Below are 14,225 nucleotides of genomic sequence, written 5' to 3'. Positions count from 1 at the left end.
AATGTGATGTTGCAGAGGGTAATTGTGTAATTAATATTATTCTCTCTTCTATGTCAATACTAGGAACTTGGATTTTTCTAAAGGCCACCAGGCAATTACAGGAGATAAGGAAGGGCAGCAGCGTCGGATACGACAACAGCGTCTGATCTTCACAGGCAAATGGATTGCTGATAACCAGCCAAGGTAGCTGCAAGTAGCTTCTCTGTTTCACTTGCTGCTGTAAGCTTCGGTAACACAGGTGCCAGTGTTGAATGTTATTTTTCTCCCTGTTCAACACAGCAATTAGATATAATGTGAATACAAGATGCTGACAGTGCTAATCACATGTTCTGTGGGTCAGCATGCCATTGCTTCATAGACTGATTATGATAAGGAATGTACTTGGAGCAATGTATTTGCTTTTCAATTCCTTTCTGATTTTTTTCAGGTTGATTCAATGTGAAAATGAGGTAGGAAAGCTGTTGTTTTTGACAGAAATCCCAGAACTATTACTGGAGGACCCTAGCGAAGCCAAAGAGAGTCTCGCCTTGCAGGAAACATCTATTGCAGAGCCACTGTCTACAGATGGGAGCCCTGGACTCAAATCGGTTCTCTCCTCTGGCAGAAGCCTGAACAACAACTGTGATGCAGGAGAAAAACCAATGGTCACGTTCAAAGAGAACATCAAGCCACGGGAAATGAACAGAGAGCAAGGGCGAATCTATCCCCCTAAAGATGTAGGTAGAGAAAGACGGGACTATAGCAAAGGAATAGTAGCCAATAAGAATGACGGAAAGAAGGATAACAATAAAAGAAAGAATGAGACCAAGAAATGTGGCTTGGATAAGATGCAGGAAGCAGGAAAGCAGAACGTGGCAGTTCAGGTAAGCCTTTAGATCAAAGGGATACTGCGTCTTAAGTGGTAGCATGTTTGTGTCAGGGCCATTGCTGCTTGTATAGAGTACAGTGCTGTGGTCCCTGCAGGTACAGCTAATGCACAAAAAACCCAGAAACGTATCTGTCTCAAGGACCGTGTATTAGGGTCTCTGAAAAGGGTCTTTGCCCTTTTCCTTGATACTGTCTCAGTTGTTGGGGAGGAAAAGGTAGGGAGCAATGAAAGGTGGTTTTGTGATGTTAACTGTCTCAAACAGACTTCTACCTATTATTCCCCAAATTGTTCAGGCTACCAAGGCAGTTCACATGGCCAGGTCTTAGTCGCGCTCTTGGTCTGTTGTGAAGGAACCGGGTGCTCTGCATTTTTGGTTCAGTTGACTTGTGCACATTCAATAAATTAAATGCATCACAAAAGCACCCAGTTGTTTACGTGGAGTAAGATCCTCCATACTGTGTGTGCAGTCAAGTGACCCTCTGTGGAAGTAAGGAAAGCCACACTGCTATTAAAATGAAAATCTGTGCTCAGATGCTTCCTCAAAATTGTTGGTTTTCACATCAGTTGCTCTTTTATCAGTTGTATCTTTTGAGGCATGCTTTTTTTCCTCTGTTTCTGTGAGCATTACATACAAAAATGCTCACCTCATAAGTAAATAGTGAGTTTACTGATCTGATTTCCATCAAGTTGTAGTAAGGGTAGAGAGTTTCAGGGTTGATCTGATCTGATCCTGGATAGTTTGGCTGCATCTCAGTCATTCCCTGATGACATCTGGAGGCATTTGATGATAGTGATGGAGACTCTATTATTTCCCTAGAGAAACTGTGTCAGTTCTTCACTGTTCTTGCAAGTGGAAATTATTTCCTAATACACTTCATCTCCCTTGCCTCTGTCTAAGCCTATTGCTACTTCCAAGGATAGGTCTGCAGAATAATTTAGGTCTTCCTCTTTGCAAGTGTTCTGAAGGCCTGTGTAATTGAGGTCTTGTTTTCCCTAGGCTAGACAAATCAGCTCTTTCAGTCTTTCCAGCTTGTGTTGTTAGGACCCTTGGATCATTCTTCTTGTTCGCCTCCTGATTATTTGCTGTTAAACATGATCGTTATGAAATGGAAGGGCTGAACGTGCTTTGCAGGGGGTCCTACCAAGGCGGGTAAAGGGGAGTAGCCTACAGAAACTGTGGCAATCATTTGTGAGTCACCGAACAGAAGTCTGGTATCTGAAGACCAACATAGGTGAGTTAGAATAGCAGGTTTCTTATTTGTTGAACACATCTGGAATGTGGTTGCGGGCCTGAACACAACTCCCAATTTTGGTATTTATGCACCTCTTGCAAAATAAGCACTTGAGGCTGATAAAAGTCGTGGGATCTTTTGAGAAGTATGTGTAGTTTTTTGGATAGGGAAGATATTTTAATTTTAACCCAGCTGATTTATCAGATGTTTGCTTGTCTTAGTCTGAAGAGATAACAAACCCAGGAAAAACTTACTTCAAACCCAGCTGTAGCAGAATCTGTTGTGATGTGGTTGGTCACTCTTCTTCTCATGTTGAATAGAAATTAATTTTCACTTTTTAGTTCCATCAGCTGTATTTGTTATGGCAACTATTCAGTTTAAATGCCTTTTTTTGATGTAGTTTGGTGGACTTATTCAGACCTACTCCAGAATACGGGGAGGGTTTGCTTCCTCCTGACTGAGAAACCAGCGTAGGCTTTGTACTGATTGGTGGTCTGTTAGTGCTCTGCTTTGGCCTTCGTGGAAATTTCAGGCTTTATCTCTTCATAGTTCATTGCCTTTGAAAGCCCAAATGTTACAGATGTTTGCAGCTCTTACTTAGCAAAAATGTTAAGAATGTTATACAAAGTAATTAGTCGTGTTTCACAGATAAGTGGAAAACTTGCACGCTCAGGCAGGATCATGAAAGTATGACGTAAGTTGAATCTCTGCTTTCTAGGGAAAATAATGTTAGGTGTCGAGGAATGTTTAATGCAGACTTAAGGTGTAACATACTCTTAAGAGGTCATTGTGACAAAATAGTGCTTCTCTCATGCACTGTGTAGCAACCCTTAGGACCACTGGGGGAGTAAGTATTTGATGGTATTGACGCTTATGAGGTGAGGTCAAGTAGAAGCAGGGGAGTAACTCAAATTTGTCTGTCTTGGTTAATCAATTCTAGTTAGTTAGGTTTTAAACATTAACTATAAATCATGCAGAGGGGCCTTTTGGAAGCCACCTTTGGAAATGTGTTATAGTGTCTTTGAGTTTATGATGGACTAGAGCTGATGTTTTGAAATCCCATGGCAGCAAGAGTGTCTCTGAATTCTCCTATGTTGCTAGAAAAGAATGCATAGCTCTCAGTATGGGTTGTAAAAATGCTTGGCTTGTTGGGGAGGAAAAAAGGAACAGCACAATGTAAATTGAATATACAGAATGTGATGAAGGGCAAAGGTGGGCAGTGAATAGATGTGGCATGAGCAGGGGCTGCATTATTCATGGTGCTTAGCATCAGCCAGAACCTTGAGGTGGAGTTCCCTCCTGACTTTTTTTAGTGGGAGATTTAAAAATACACCTAAACCTCCCAATCTTACAATCTACTTTTTTAATTAAATGCAAAAAAATAGACTACACTCCCATTATTTCTAAATGGGGAAATTCAGAATTACTTGTGAAAGAACTTAAAGCGTTTGAATGCATTTACCCCTTTACTACTGTATTTTGGCAGAAAAGACCTGCCCTCTAACTCCTTTCAAGTCAGCAGCACTAAATGTTGAAATAAACCCCGCACAGTTTTTGTTTGGTTGGTTTGTATTTTTTTTTTATTTGGTCCCTGATAAAACCCTTTCTTGCAATCACCTTTTGAGGCTTGGCATTAGGTCTGCTGCTGGGCTCTTTCTGTATTGCCCGGGTTCCTTGCTTGCTGTCTTTTTCCTGCCTGCTCCATCTTGCATTCCAGGCAGTTCTGCTGAGCTGAACAAAAGGGAAAGTAGTCTTCCCCTCTGTCTTCCTCTCCAGGAAGACCCAGACTGCAGCAGACTCAGAATCAGGTAAACATTACATTACATTCTTCTCTCTGCCTTTAACTGGTGCAGCTCTTTTAACAGAACATACAGCAGTTGCACAGTAAACTGAAACAGATTAAGCACTTCTGCTGTTTGTCTTGTATGTTCTCAGTCGAAAGAATTTCATAGTGTGCAGGAGTTTGCATATACATCACTGTATGGAGTAGGCTGAAAGTTCCCTAGGAAGAACATGGTAGTGTGTGTTTTTTAAGATGCTGTGCAGGTAAGTAGCATGAGTTAGGTTGAAGCAGTGCCCTAGGAGAAGCATAATAGCATCTGCACTCTGTTTTGTTTTTAAGGCACTGCAGGTGAGCAGTGTGCTAAGTTCTTTGTATGATCTGAGGTTATTATTATGTCCACTTCCCACTCTCTTGCTAGAGAAGGAGCCTGTTGCATCTTCTGGGTAGATATCCTTAGAGTGCTTTTGTGAGGCAAGGAGTGCCTGAGGACAGGCAGGGTAACCTGCCTGAGATCAGTAAGGAGGGAACTGGGTTCTGTGTTCCAAACCTCTCACAATTACTTAAGGAAAAGAACATAATCTCTCAGACAATCTGAGAGTTGGTTTGTTTTTTTTTTTTGACTTGAGACGTGGATGTGGGCAATTAGAGAAGTTATCTAATTTCGTCTTACTTTCTTTTGCATTAGGTGAAATCCCAGACAGAGATGAGGAAGACTCCAGTGTCTGAAGCCAGGAAAACACCTGTAACTCAGACTCCAAGTCAGGCCAGCAGTTCTCAGTTCATCCCCATTCATCACCCAGGAGCCTTCCCTCCCCTTCCTAGCCGGCCAGGTAATTTGCATTGTTCTTTTGAAGTGTGGTTTACTGTTGCCTGTAAAGAAAATCCCGTAATAGTGGTTGTTACAGCCTCTGAAGGTAGGTGCTGTTTTAATGAACGTGCATTCTCACATTGAGAATCTTGCAAAGTAGTAAAGGAGCAGCATAGCAGAACTGAAGTGAGATAAACAAGATTCTTTAGGCTTTGGAATCAAGGTCTGTCATGAAATCTGCCACCTTCCTTCTTGGTTAGTGGGTGTGAGATCAAGGAACTTAACAGTAGGCTGTTTCTGTAGTTAGTCAAAACATGACAAAGTCTTCTGCTGCCTCAGGAGGAAGCATTCTTTGTGCATAGGACTCCATTACAAAAGATCAATCACACCCTTTCTTCTTTAAAGCTCAGTTTCTTTTGTAGTGGTGCTCATGTTTTAGGCTGTAATTTGTGTGATCTTATTTACTGTTGCTGCTGCATTGCATGTTCCCATTTTGTCATGGAATGTTCCTGTCATACCTTGCTGTCCATGTTAGCTCATAAAATAGCTGGAAGTTGTATCTTCCCTGCAGCTGTTATATCGAGTAACTACACATAAGACAGAGGGACATCTTCCCTGTCCCAGAGTCAGCATAAAATCTGGCCTGTGAGACAGAGAATTAGAGCTTGCCTTCCAAACCTGGCTTTTCAGTGTGACTACAGGAAAGAAATTGATCTCGTGGATACAAGGATTTTTTGCTCACCATCTGTCTCTGTGTGAATTGTGGCTGAGACTGGTGATCCTCTGGGAGGAAACAGGAGACTTCCTGATAGCTTCTGTCCATTGCTCCAGAAGTTTAGTCCCTGAAAATGTGGTTGTTTGAGGGGGAAGGAACTTTGGGGGGAAAGTATCGAAAACTCCAGAATGGTGAAGGAAAAAGGTAGTGGGGAAAAAAAGTGGGGAGGTTGAGGGGTGTGTTTGTGGGGGGGGGAAACATAGGACTTGCCCAGATACTGCCCTGGCTGACTATTATCAGCACCTGGAATATTGCAAGAAAACTTGAGAACAAGCTCTGAATCCCCCTATGATCACACGCATGTACATGCAAAGGTGAGACAGGACATGATAGTGCATGTATGCAGACTGGTGTTTCTTGTCCTCATGGTCTAAATGAGCAAAATAGGAAGGGGGGAAAAAAAAAAAAACACAAAACCAAAAAAAACCCAAAAAAACCCCACCCCACTAAATGTTTTCTTGAGGGAGCTATCTGCTCTGACAAGTTGCAATTAAAGGTGCGTTTTTGTCTATTCCAGGGTTTCCACCTCCAGCCTACGTTGTCCCCCCTCCTGTGGCTTTCTCCATGAGCACAGGGTATACCTTCCCAGGTGGTGTTTCTGTCCCAGGAACCTTCCTCCAGCCCACAGCTCACTCACCTGCAGGAAATCAGGTGCAAGGTGGGAAACAGTCCCACATTCCTTACAGCCAGCAACGGCCCTCTGGACCAGGGCCAATGACCCAGGGACCTCAGCAAACACCACCTCCTTCCCAGCAGCCCCTCTCATCTTTACCAGCTCAGGCAACAGCACAGTCTGCAAGCCAATTACAGGTCCAAGCTCTGGCCCAGCAACAGCAGCAACAGTCCCCCACAAAAGCTGTGCAGGGCCTGGGGAAGAGCCCGCCACACCACACCGGATTCCAGCAGGTAAACTTGACTAATGCAATGTGCTAAGCTTCATTTAAAAATAAATGGCAACATTCAAGACTTATGTTCCTGGATTACCTTTTCAAAACTGTTGATAAAGTCCTTAGTGTGAAATTTTGATCTGTGAACTTCTGGGCAAATTTGAAAAAGAGATGAAGTTTACTGGGTATGAATGTACAATTCTGTAACTCAGAGGAAGGTAGCTACTGGAATGGGAAGGTGGTCATCTGTTTCTGTGCATTTTTGTTTATAGACAAGGTATGAAGGTGATATTTCTGAACAAGTATTTCTGTCTTAGACCTTTCTAGTTTTCTTGTGTGAGTAATGAGGACTGAGTCTGGACCTTTACCCACATTCTCCTTTTGGCTAACTGGGTTGCAGTGTCATTTCCGTCACAGCTTTTATGCTCATGTTGTGCTGGAGAAAATCTCCGTTCTGGCATGTCTGGACTCCATGGTGAGATCCTCCTGGTGTTCTGGGCAGCAAAATGCTGGCTCAGTACCTTAGTAAAGGTGTTTATAAGGTACTGGATTAGAGTAAGGATTATACTTAGCTGTGGTGTAACGCTTGACTAGGGAGTATTAGATGTTTATTGAGACTGCATTTTGGTGAATAACATAATAAATCAGAGTGTTTGTGGGATGTCTGTCACAAGTGAGCCAGACTGACAGTTTGAATGGAGTTAGGCATTCAGTTAATGTTAATTGTTCCTCCCCACTGGTGAAATCATGTGTCTCTGCCTTAGTATCCACAGACAGACTCATCAAAGCAGCTCTGGAACCCGCCTCAAGTTCAAGGCTCACTGGGGAAGATCATGCCTGTAAAGCAGTCCTATTACCTGCAGGCCCAGGACCCTCTAAAATTGTTTGAACAGTCATTACAGCCTCCCGTGATGCAACAGCAACCTCTGGAGAAAAAAATGAAGCCTTTCCCAATGGAGCCATATAACCAGAACCCCTCAGAAGTCAAGGTGCCAGAATATTACTGGGACTCTTCCTATGGCATGGCTGACAATAGGGTGATGGCACAGCAGTCTAACATGGACCGCAGGGGAAAACGGCAAGGAGTCTTCCGCCCAGAGCAGGATGCTGTCTCCAGGATGAACTTTGAGGTAAAGATCCATGCTGTAAGCGGTGAAAACCAATGAGGCTCTGATATTCCTGACGACTCTAGGAGTTTCCCTGTTTCAGGGGTGCCATGTAGCCCCAAGTAGGTCAATGTGAGCTTATGTAGTAGGAAGCTGGGTATCAGTAAATGGGATTCTGGCAAACAGTGATGAATTCTTCATTTTAATTGTCTGGGTGTGGGATCTGGCTCTTGAAGATTTGGTTTCAAGTAGGAGTAAGTCTTGTTCAGTGTAGATGTGACATTGATCTATGCACTGTGTCTGTCAGGTCAAGAAACATGGCAGCTGATAGTTTTGGGAAAAATTCTTCTCTGGCAACTGATAAAAATCGTAAAAGCCATCCAAATAATTGCAGTTGAATTATTACCCTTCATATGAACTCTTAACACCCATATAGTATCTTGAGCATGTTGAATGGCTGAGGCTGCAATAGTCAGATTGAGGCTTGAAATTGAGGATGGTAGGAGCAGTCTTGGATTACTTTTTTTTGTTGTTTTCCTGCAAATCTCACGTAGTGAGAGCTGAATGACTTCCTTAGCTCTTGGTTGCACTAGTGGAACACTTTGTTTCTATTCATGCAGTTATGCTTCACGTTGCTGTTTATAAAAGCTGTGATCTCTGTTATCTATTAACAGTCCTGGAGTTGTCTGTGAGTACTTTTGGTGATGTTTATAAGGAAATTTAAACAGAGGCCTCTTTAAACCTTTGGTCAGATGGTCTTCTGTAAATGCACTCAGGATTTTCAGAAGGCCAGAGATCACTTCGCTTATCCTTCAGAGAGAAAAGACAGACAATATACAGGGGTCTGCTTTTACCCTGATGTCAAGCTGTGGTTTTTAGATGGAGATGAGATCAAAGCCTTGTTTTCATCCCTAAAAGGGAAACCTTGCATTGGTGCAAGCACAGCACAGTATGGACAGAAACTGTGCCTGTGATGCTTGTTTTAAGCATCCCTCAAATAGTCAAGATGTCAAGTTTGACGAGCATTTTGCAGGGTTTTTTTGGCCCAGTGGTCTGGTCAGCTGTATGTTGGCCTAGCAGCTATTAGCAGTGGAAATAAGTCTCGTGGAATATAAACTCCACAAATAGAGGAGGGAAGAAGTAATTTCATTTGAAACCTAAATTACTCACAGGTCAGCTGTAGAAGAGTAAGTGCAAGATTTTGTGGTCCTTGTCCTTGAGTGTGAAAACAGGTTCAGTACTTGGCACAGATGCAATGGGAAGCACATGCTCCACTAATTAAAACTAGCTGCCTATTGTTTTGATGGTGTGGCGCTCTTCCCAGCACATGTCAGGCCACGTAGCTAGTTATGTTTTCTGCTCAGTGTTTTCTCTCTGTGTACCTCAACACCCTTCTGCTGTAGCACTTTCTCACCTTGCACTTCTGCATGCTGCCTTCTGCCTTTCTCTTGCGATTTTCTCTCATCCTGCTGTGACTTACCTTCTCCTTGCTGTCTCTTGCTGTTCCCCTTTCTGCCTTCTGTTGTCTCACTGTGCTCATTTCTGTCACTAGGACCCCAAGAGCTCCCCTCTGCTTCCTCCGGACCTGTTAAAGAGTCTGGCTGCCTTGGAGGAGGAGGAAGAGCTGATTTTCTCTAATCCTCCTGATCTTTACCCAGCTCTGCTGGGGCCTCTCGCCTCTCTTCCTGGACGAAGCCTCTTTGTATGTATTTGATGTAATACTGCTGCTTCTTACTCTTAATTGGCATCTTTCTTCTGTGAAATTGTAAGAAATGTGAAATCTCTTTCTCTCCCCCATCCCTCCTGTCCACTTTGCTGCCTCACCCTTCAGCTAGTCTTCATGCAAGAGCTCAGACCAGTGAAGGCCCATGGTGTATAGGTCTCGAGCCAAATCCAGGCCTGCTAATCTTTTCAGAAGTAAGAGTAACAGTGGGGGTTTTTGCAAGTACAGTCCACAGAAGAGATGTTGACGCATCATGTAATGCGCTCGCTCTTCTGCAGTTATATGGGCTTAGCAGTAAGGGCAAGCGGGAGCACAGGTTCAGCTGTGGGAAGCCATCAGAACAAGCGTGGCTTATAGTATGCATATAAAAATTCCATAAAGGCTGTGGGAAGCTACCCTACTAAATGCAGAAGAGATTGTAAGAGCAAGGTGGCTTTGGAAGAAAATTGCAAGCAACTGGCTAAGTAATCAGTAATTCGTATAGAAATAGTGTCATTTTTGACAGACATACTTTTTTTTTCTACATTTATGTATTAAAACCTTCCTAGCTCACTAGCTGGAGGGTCTTAGAGCTGCTGAATTTGTAAATTGCCTCTGAAAATGCAGTATGTCTTTCTAGTATGGCTACAAGCATGTTCATTAAATAGTACTATTTCATATTAGTAGCAGTAATGAAGAAGAGTTATTTGTGACTCTACTTGAAATCTCTGATTAAGTCTATATTCCTCAATTATTTTCATGCCTTCCCAAGGAGCCAGTAGCAAAATAGACACCCATTTCTGTCTCATTAGATGCCTTTGCTGAGAAACTAATAGCTGCTTCTTCAGCAGCTTCCTTTGAAGCTCCTACTGTTGCTGTCTGCTGATAAATGGAAGGAAATTCTTCTCTGTGCAAGCTGTGTGGATATGCAGAGTGTGAATTTTGTCTGCTTTTTAAAATGTGCTTTCAAAGTAATGAGTTGTCACTTTGAAAATCTAACAAACTAGGAGCTGCTTGCCAAGAAAATGAGGCTATTTGTTTTAGGTTTACAGGATAAAAGCAAAGATATTGCAGATATTGAGACCATGGTAAAGAGAGAGTGACGCTAGTTCAGGTTTTTGTTGTTTGAACAATAAATTAAAAACCATCTGACATGCTGAGCTGGTATGAATGCAAGAGGGCCTTCATTTTGGATCGCACGCAGTTTTACATGTGGCTTCACTAATTCTACGACTTGGTGATCCTGATCCTAAATTTGATGTGTGTGTGTCCACCAGCTGAGCTTTATAACATTTCTTTGGTTTCTGTGTTAACTGATCCTATTTCTTCCCTAAATAGGCTTGTTTCACAGACACTATTTTTCACTGCTTAATCATAGCAAGAACTAGAAAGCAAACTCAGAAATATTAGGCTGGAAATAACAGCTGTATGAAAGGGAGCAGTATAGATGATGGAAAAGGTCATAGTCTGTAATATCTTAACATTGCACCCCAGGGGAGTTTTGGAAACTCTGTTTTAAACTCTGGGGTTTTTTCTTCCCCTCTACAGTCGTTTATGAGAGAGAGTGAAATGAAACTTGGATTGTTTAACCCAATTAAAAAAATCACAGCACTTGGCTACTCTTGCTGTCTAAAAATGTCTGTACAGCAGGGATGATCTCAAGCCTAAAAAAATATTGTCAGTAGCAACACACAAGAGTAATCATGTTTGAAGGATCACTGGGAAGGATCCTGTCTCATTTGTACAAGGTTTTACACAACCATAGGGTTTTTTGGTGTGAATCTCCCCTCCCAGGTGTAATCACTTATGATTTGAAAAGCTGTTCTGGCAGTGGGGTTGGCCTGAGACTCTCTGTTGTGACTGTTGATTTTTAGATATTTGTTACAGTTGGTAGGGAAACTACTGATTTACTGCATTTTTAGTTTGCTCCCCCTGTCCTCCGAGGTGCTGGAGATAAAATACAAGGAAGGTTTTAAATGTGACCAAACCCACATGAGTACTTTCTGATAGCATACTTTCCTCCTGCTCACTACACTGAACACTTAACTGCTCTTTTTCCCTTTTTGGTTTCTGAAGAAATCCCTGCTGGAAAAACCATCAGAATTGATGTCTCAGTCATCATCTTTCCTGTCCCTCAGTGGCTTTTCTCTTAATCAGGTAAGTGAGAACCAGAGTATGCAGCCATTTGCTGTTTGAGCTTGCCATTAAACTAGGTGATGTGGCAGAAACATGGAGGTATCCTTTAGTTCAAACCAATGGAAAACCTGAAAGAAATTTGTATGGGTGCCTAATTTCAGACTGTATCAGCAGGGTTATTTTTGCCTTTATCAATTGTCTTCCCAAATTCACCCCAGCTATAGTTCTGCATGCAGACACACTGAGTTTTCCTGAGTTCATGGGCCACTTGCTCTTAGAATCATGGAGTTGAATGAGAAGGTGCCTCTCAAAGTGTTATGATGTGTAGGTTTTTATTTCCTGAGCAGTGGGTTACCTGTTCTTTTTCAGAGAACTGAGCAGGGTCATGATACAATTTTTGTGAGTACTGGGAATTTAAAGATTTTGTGAAGGCTTTGCAGTCCAACCAGGAGAAGAAATCTGTCCTGATTCAGAGTGTGATGGACTTCGTGTTAAATAAAATGGTCAAAGAGGGAGGGGGCTGGGGAGTGAAAAAGTAGTTAGGAAACTATTTTGGTCTGTAATTGTTTCCATTGTACAGTCTCAGTGTTTGAAATAAATCCTATACTGAAACTCTAACATTCTTTTTGTTTTTTTGCAGGAAAGATATCCAAATAACAGCATGTTCAATGAGGTATATGGGAAAAACATGAATACCAGCACAAAAACAGAAGTCGCCCCTTCAGTTGCCCATCAGGAGACTTCACTATATTCTCTCTTTGAAGGGACTCCGTGGTCTCCATCCCTTCCAGCCAGCTCAGGTAATCCTGGTACAGTTTTTCTTGTGTCTAATGATTTAAGAGGATTTGAGTTAATTCTGAACCTACTGCAAGTTAAATGTAACTGGAAATTTAAAAAATACCTGCTTGACAAGCTGTCTGAAGGTTTCCATTTGTTTTTCTTTGTATATCGTTAGAAATATGAGGGGATTCTGCAATATAGTGTAAGAACCTGGATTTTAAATGAAGTAGTTGAGCACGATAAAAGTTGTAGGAGGTGTTAAATTCTGAAATCTCTTTGACTTAGATTGCTGACGAGCATTTAGGACTAGGGCTTTAACTCAAATATCCATGTACTTTCAGTATGGCTTTCCTGGGAAAAGCAGGAAGAACTGGATTTCTTAATGTAGTTATTTGAAATAGAGAAAAATCATATGAAGTCTGTGGCAGAAAATAGGACAGTTTGCTTTTGTGGTTAGGTTTGGGGGGGGTGGCGGGGTTGGTGGTGTGGGTTTGGGGGGGTTTTTTTGCTGTTAAGCAGTCTACAAAGCAAACCAGCTTTTTCCTTTGTAATTATCTTAAAAGTGTAAAACATAACTTGTGTCATGATTTTATTTTCACTAAAAATCCAGAAGAATGTGAGGGGAGGAATTAGTTGAATCTAAGAAATTAGTGGATTTTAAGTAACTTCTGCAGTGGATAAGATTTTCAGTTGCACTGAAACTTTTGCAGCCAACTGGGAATAACCATTGTGGGTGAAATGGAAGGAGTTGCAAAGTGCTTTTGTTCTAGCAGGATTTATGGCTCACATGGTTTCAGCTTTCTCTCCCTTCACCTCTTCATTGAAGACTGCATGGTCTCTGGCCACCCTGCTATGCTGTGTTGTCTTCAGGCATCGTTTTCTCTTGCCTGCAAATAGGCTTTTCCATCCTTACTCTCCTCTTTTGCTCAGTATTGGGCTTTGGTCTGAATTGCTTTAAGACTCACAGAAGTGTAAAACATTCAGACTTGGGACTTTGAGTTGTAAACTCGCAATCTAAGGTCACTTATTTTTTATTGGTTTTTCAAGCTCGGAGACAGATTTTACTTTTTTTTAGTTTGAGAAAAGTTCTTCAAGAAACATGGGGAAAACTTGCTGTGGCTAGTCAGCCCTCTTGAGGTTTCCTCGTGTTTGGTTTTTCTGGTAAGCACATGTATGCGTTAAACACAGTCATTCTGTTGTATATGCACAAAAATTTTCTCTCAGAACTTAAGAATTTGCATTACACGTGTGTAATGGAGGGAATAAAAACTGACCTTCAGCATTGGAGAAAACTGAGTGATGGCAGAACTTGCAGCAGCACTGAGAATTTCAGAATTGGGAGGCTCCTTCTGTTTCTGTTGACCTTTTTCCTCTTGCCTTGTAATCACTAGATCATTCGACACCAGCCAGCCAGTCTCCTCACTCCTCCAACCCCAGCAGCTTGCCAAGCTCCCCTCCAACCCATAACCACAATTCTGTTCCCTTCTCCAACTTTGGACCTATTGGGACTCCAGACAACAGAGACAGGAGAGTTGCAGACCGCTGGAAAACAGATAAGCCAGGCAAGTGCTGGGTTTCCAGGCTGGTGAAGCCAGCTGATGGCATTTGTTTTGCTGTGGTTTTGCTACGTTCGTTTGAGCTTGTCTTTCTCCCATTTTAGCAATGGGAGGGTTTGGTCTGGACTATCTCCCAGCTACATCATCATCTTCAGAGAGCAGCTGGCACCAGTCCAGCACTCCCAGTGGCACCTGGGCAGCCCAAGGCCCTCCTGCTATGGAGGACTCCTCAGCTGTGCTTATGGAGAGCCTGAAGGTATGTTTGACTGAAACTGTGCTCAGGAATGGGTACTTGTCTATGGGACCAGAAGATCTGGTAATGGGCATTTGCCTGTTGCCAGAGTCAGAGTTCAGTGTCAGAAACCGAAGGTGTTTCCTGCAGATTCACTTACACAGGCAACGTGGGAGGTGTGACCAGTGCTGCAAGATGTCACAATTTTCCAGTTCTTGCTGTTCTAGAATATTTTGTGGAACAAGACCAGGCTGGCAGAACTGGAAGAAATTATAACATTTGTTTTGACTAGTCTAAAATTAGTAACTGTTAATGTGGGATGAGTTTTTATGGTAATGAGGATTCTGGAGGAAGATAAGC

At 42.3% G+C, this 14,225-nt stretch overlaps 1 protein-coding gene across 3 annotated transcripts in view; it reads left to right on the top strand.

The window, feature by feature from the left end:
- SMG7 (SMG7 nonsense mediated mRNA decay factor) overlaps positions 1-14,225 on the top strand; it is a 34,785-nt gene that overhangs the window by 18,240 nt on the left and 2,320 nt on the right. The window contains exons 12-21 of one of the 3 annotated variants that reach the window (XM_009950323.2): positions 64-183; positions 428-716; positions 4,569-4,713; positions 5,984-6,372; positions 7,118-7,483; positions 9,012-9,161; positions 11,238-11,318; positions 11,938-12,097; positions 13,469-13,639; positions 13,738-13,889. In XM_009950323.2, the coding sequence (XP_009948625.1) occupies positions 64-183; positions 428-716; positions 4,569-4,713; positions 5,984-6,372; positions 7,118-7,483; positions 9,012-9,161; positions 11,238-11,318; positions 11,938-12,097; positions 13,469-13,639; positions 13,738-13,889 (2,023 nt within the window). Of the gene's footprint in view, positions 1-63; positions 184-427; positions 864-4,568; positions 4,714-5,983; positions 6,373-7,117; positions 7,484-9,011; positions 9,162-11,237; positions 11,319-11,937; positions 12,098-13,468; positions 13,640-13,737; positions 13,890-14,225 lie in introns of all 3 variants that reach the window. The other 2 variants (XM_009950319.2, XM_009950322.2) reach the window with 2 other exon arrangements.

The sequence above is a fragment of the Leptosomus discolor genome, chromosome 3 (assembly GCF_034619465.1).
Source record: "Leptosomus discolor isolate bLepDis1 chromosome 3, bLepDis1.hap2, whole genome shotgun sequence".
NCBI lineage: Eukaryota > Metazoa > Chordata > Aves > Leptosomiformes > Leptosomidae > Leptosomus > Leptosomus discolor.
Note: the sequence above shows the minus strand (reverse complement) of the source record. Positions and strands in the feature narration are given on the sequence as shown.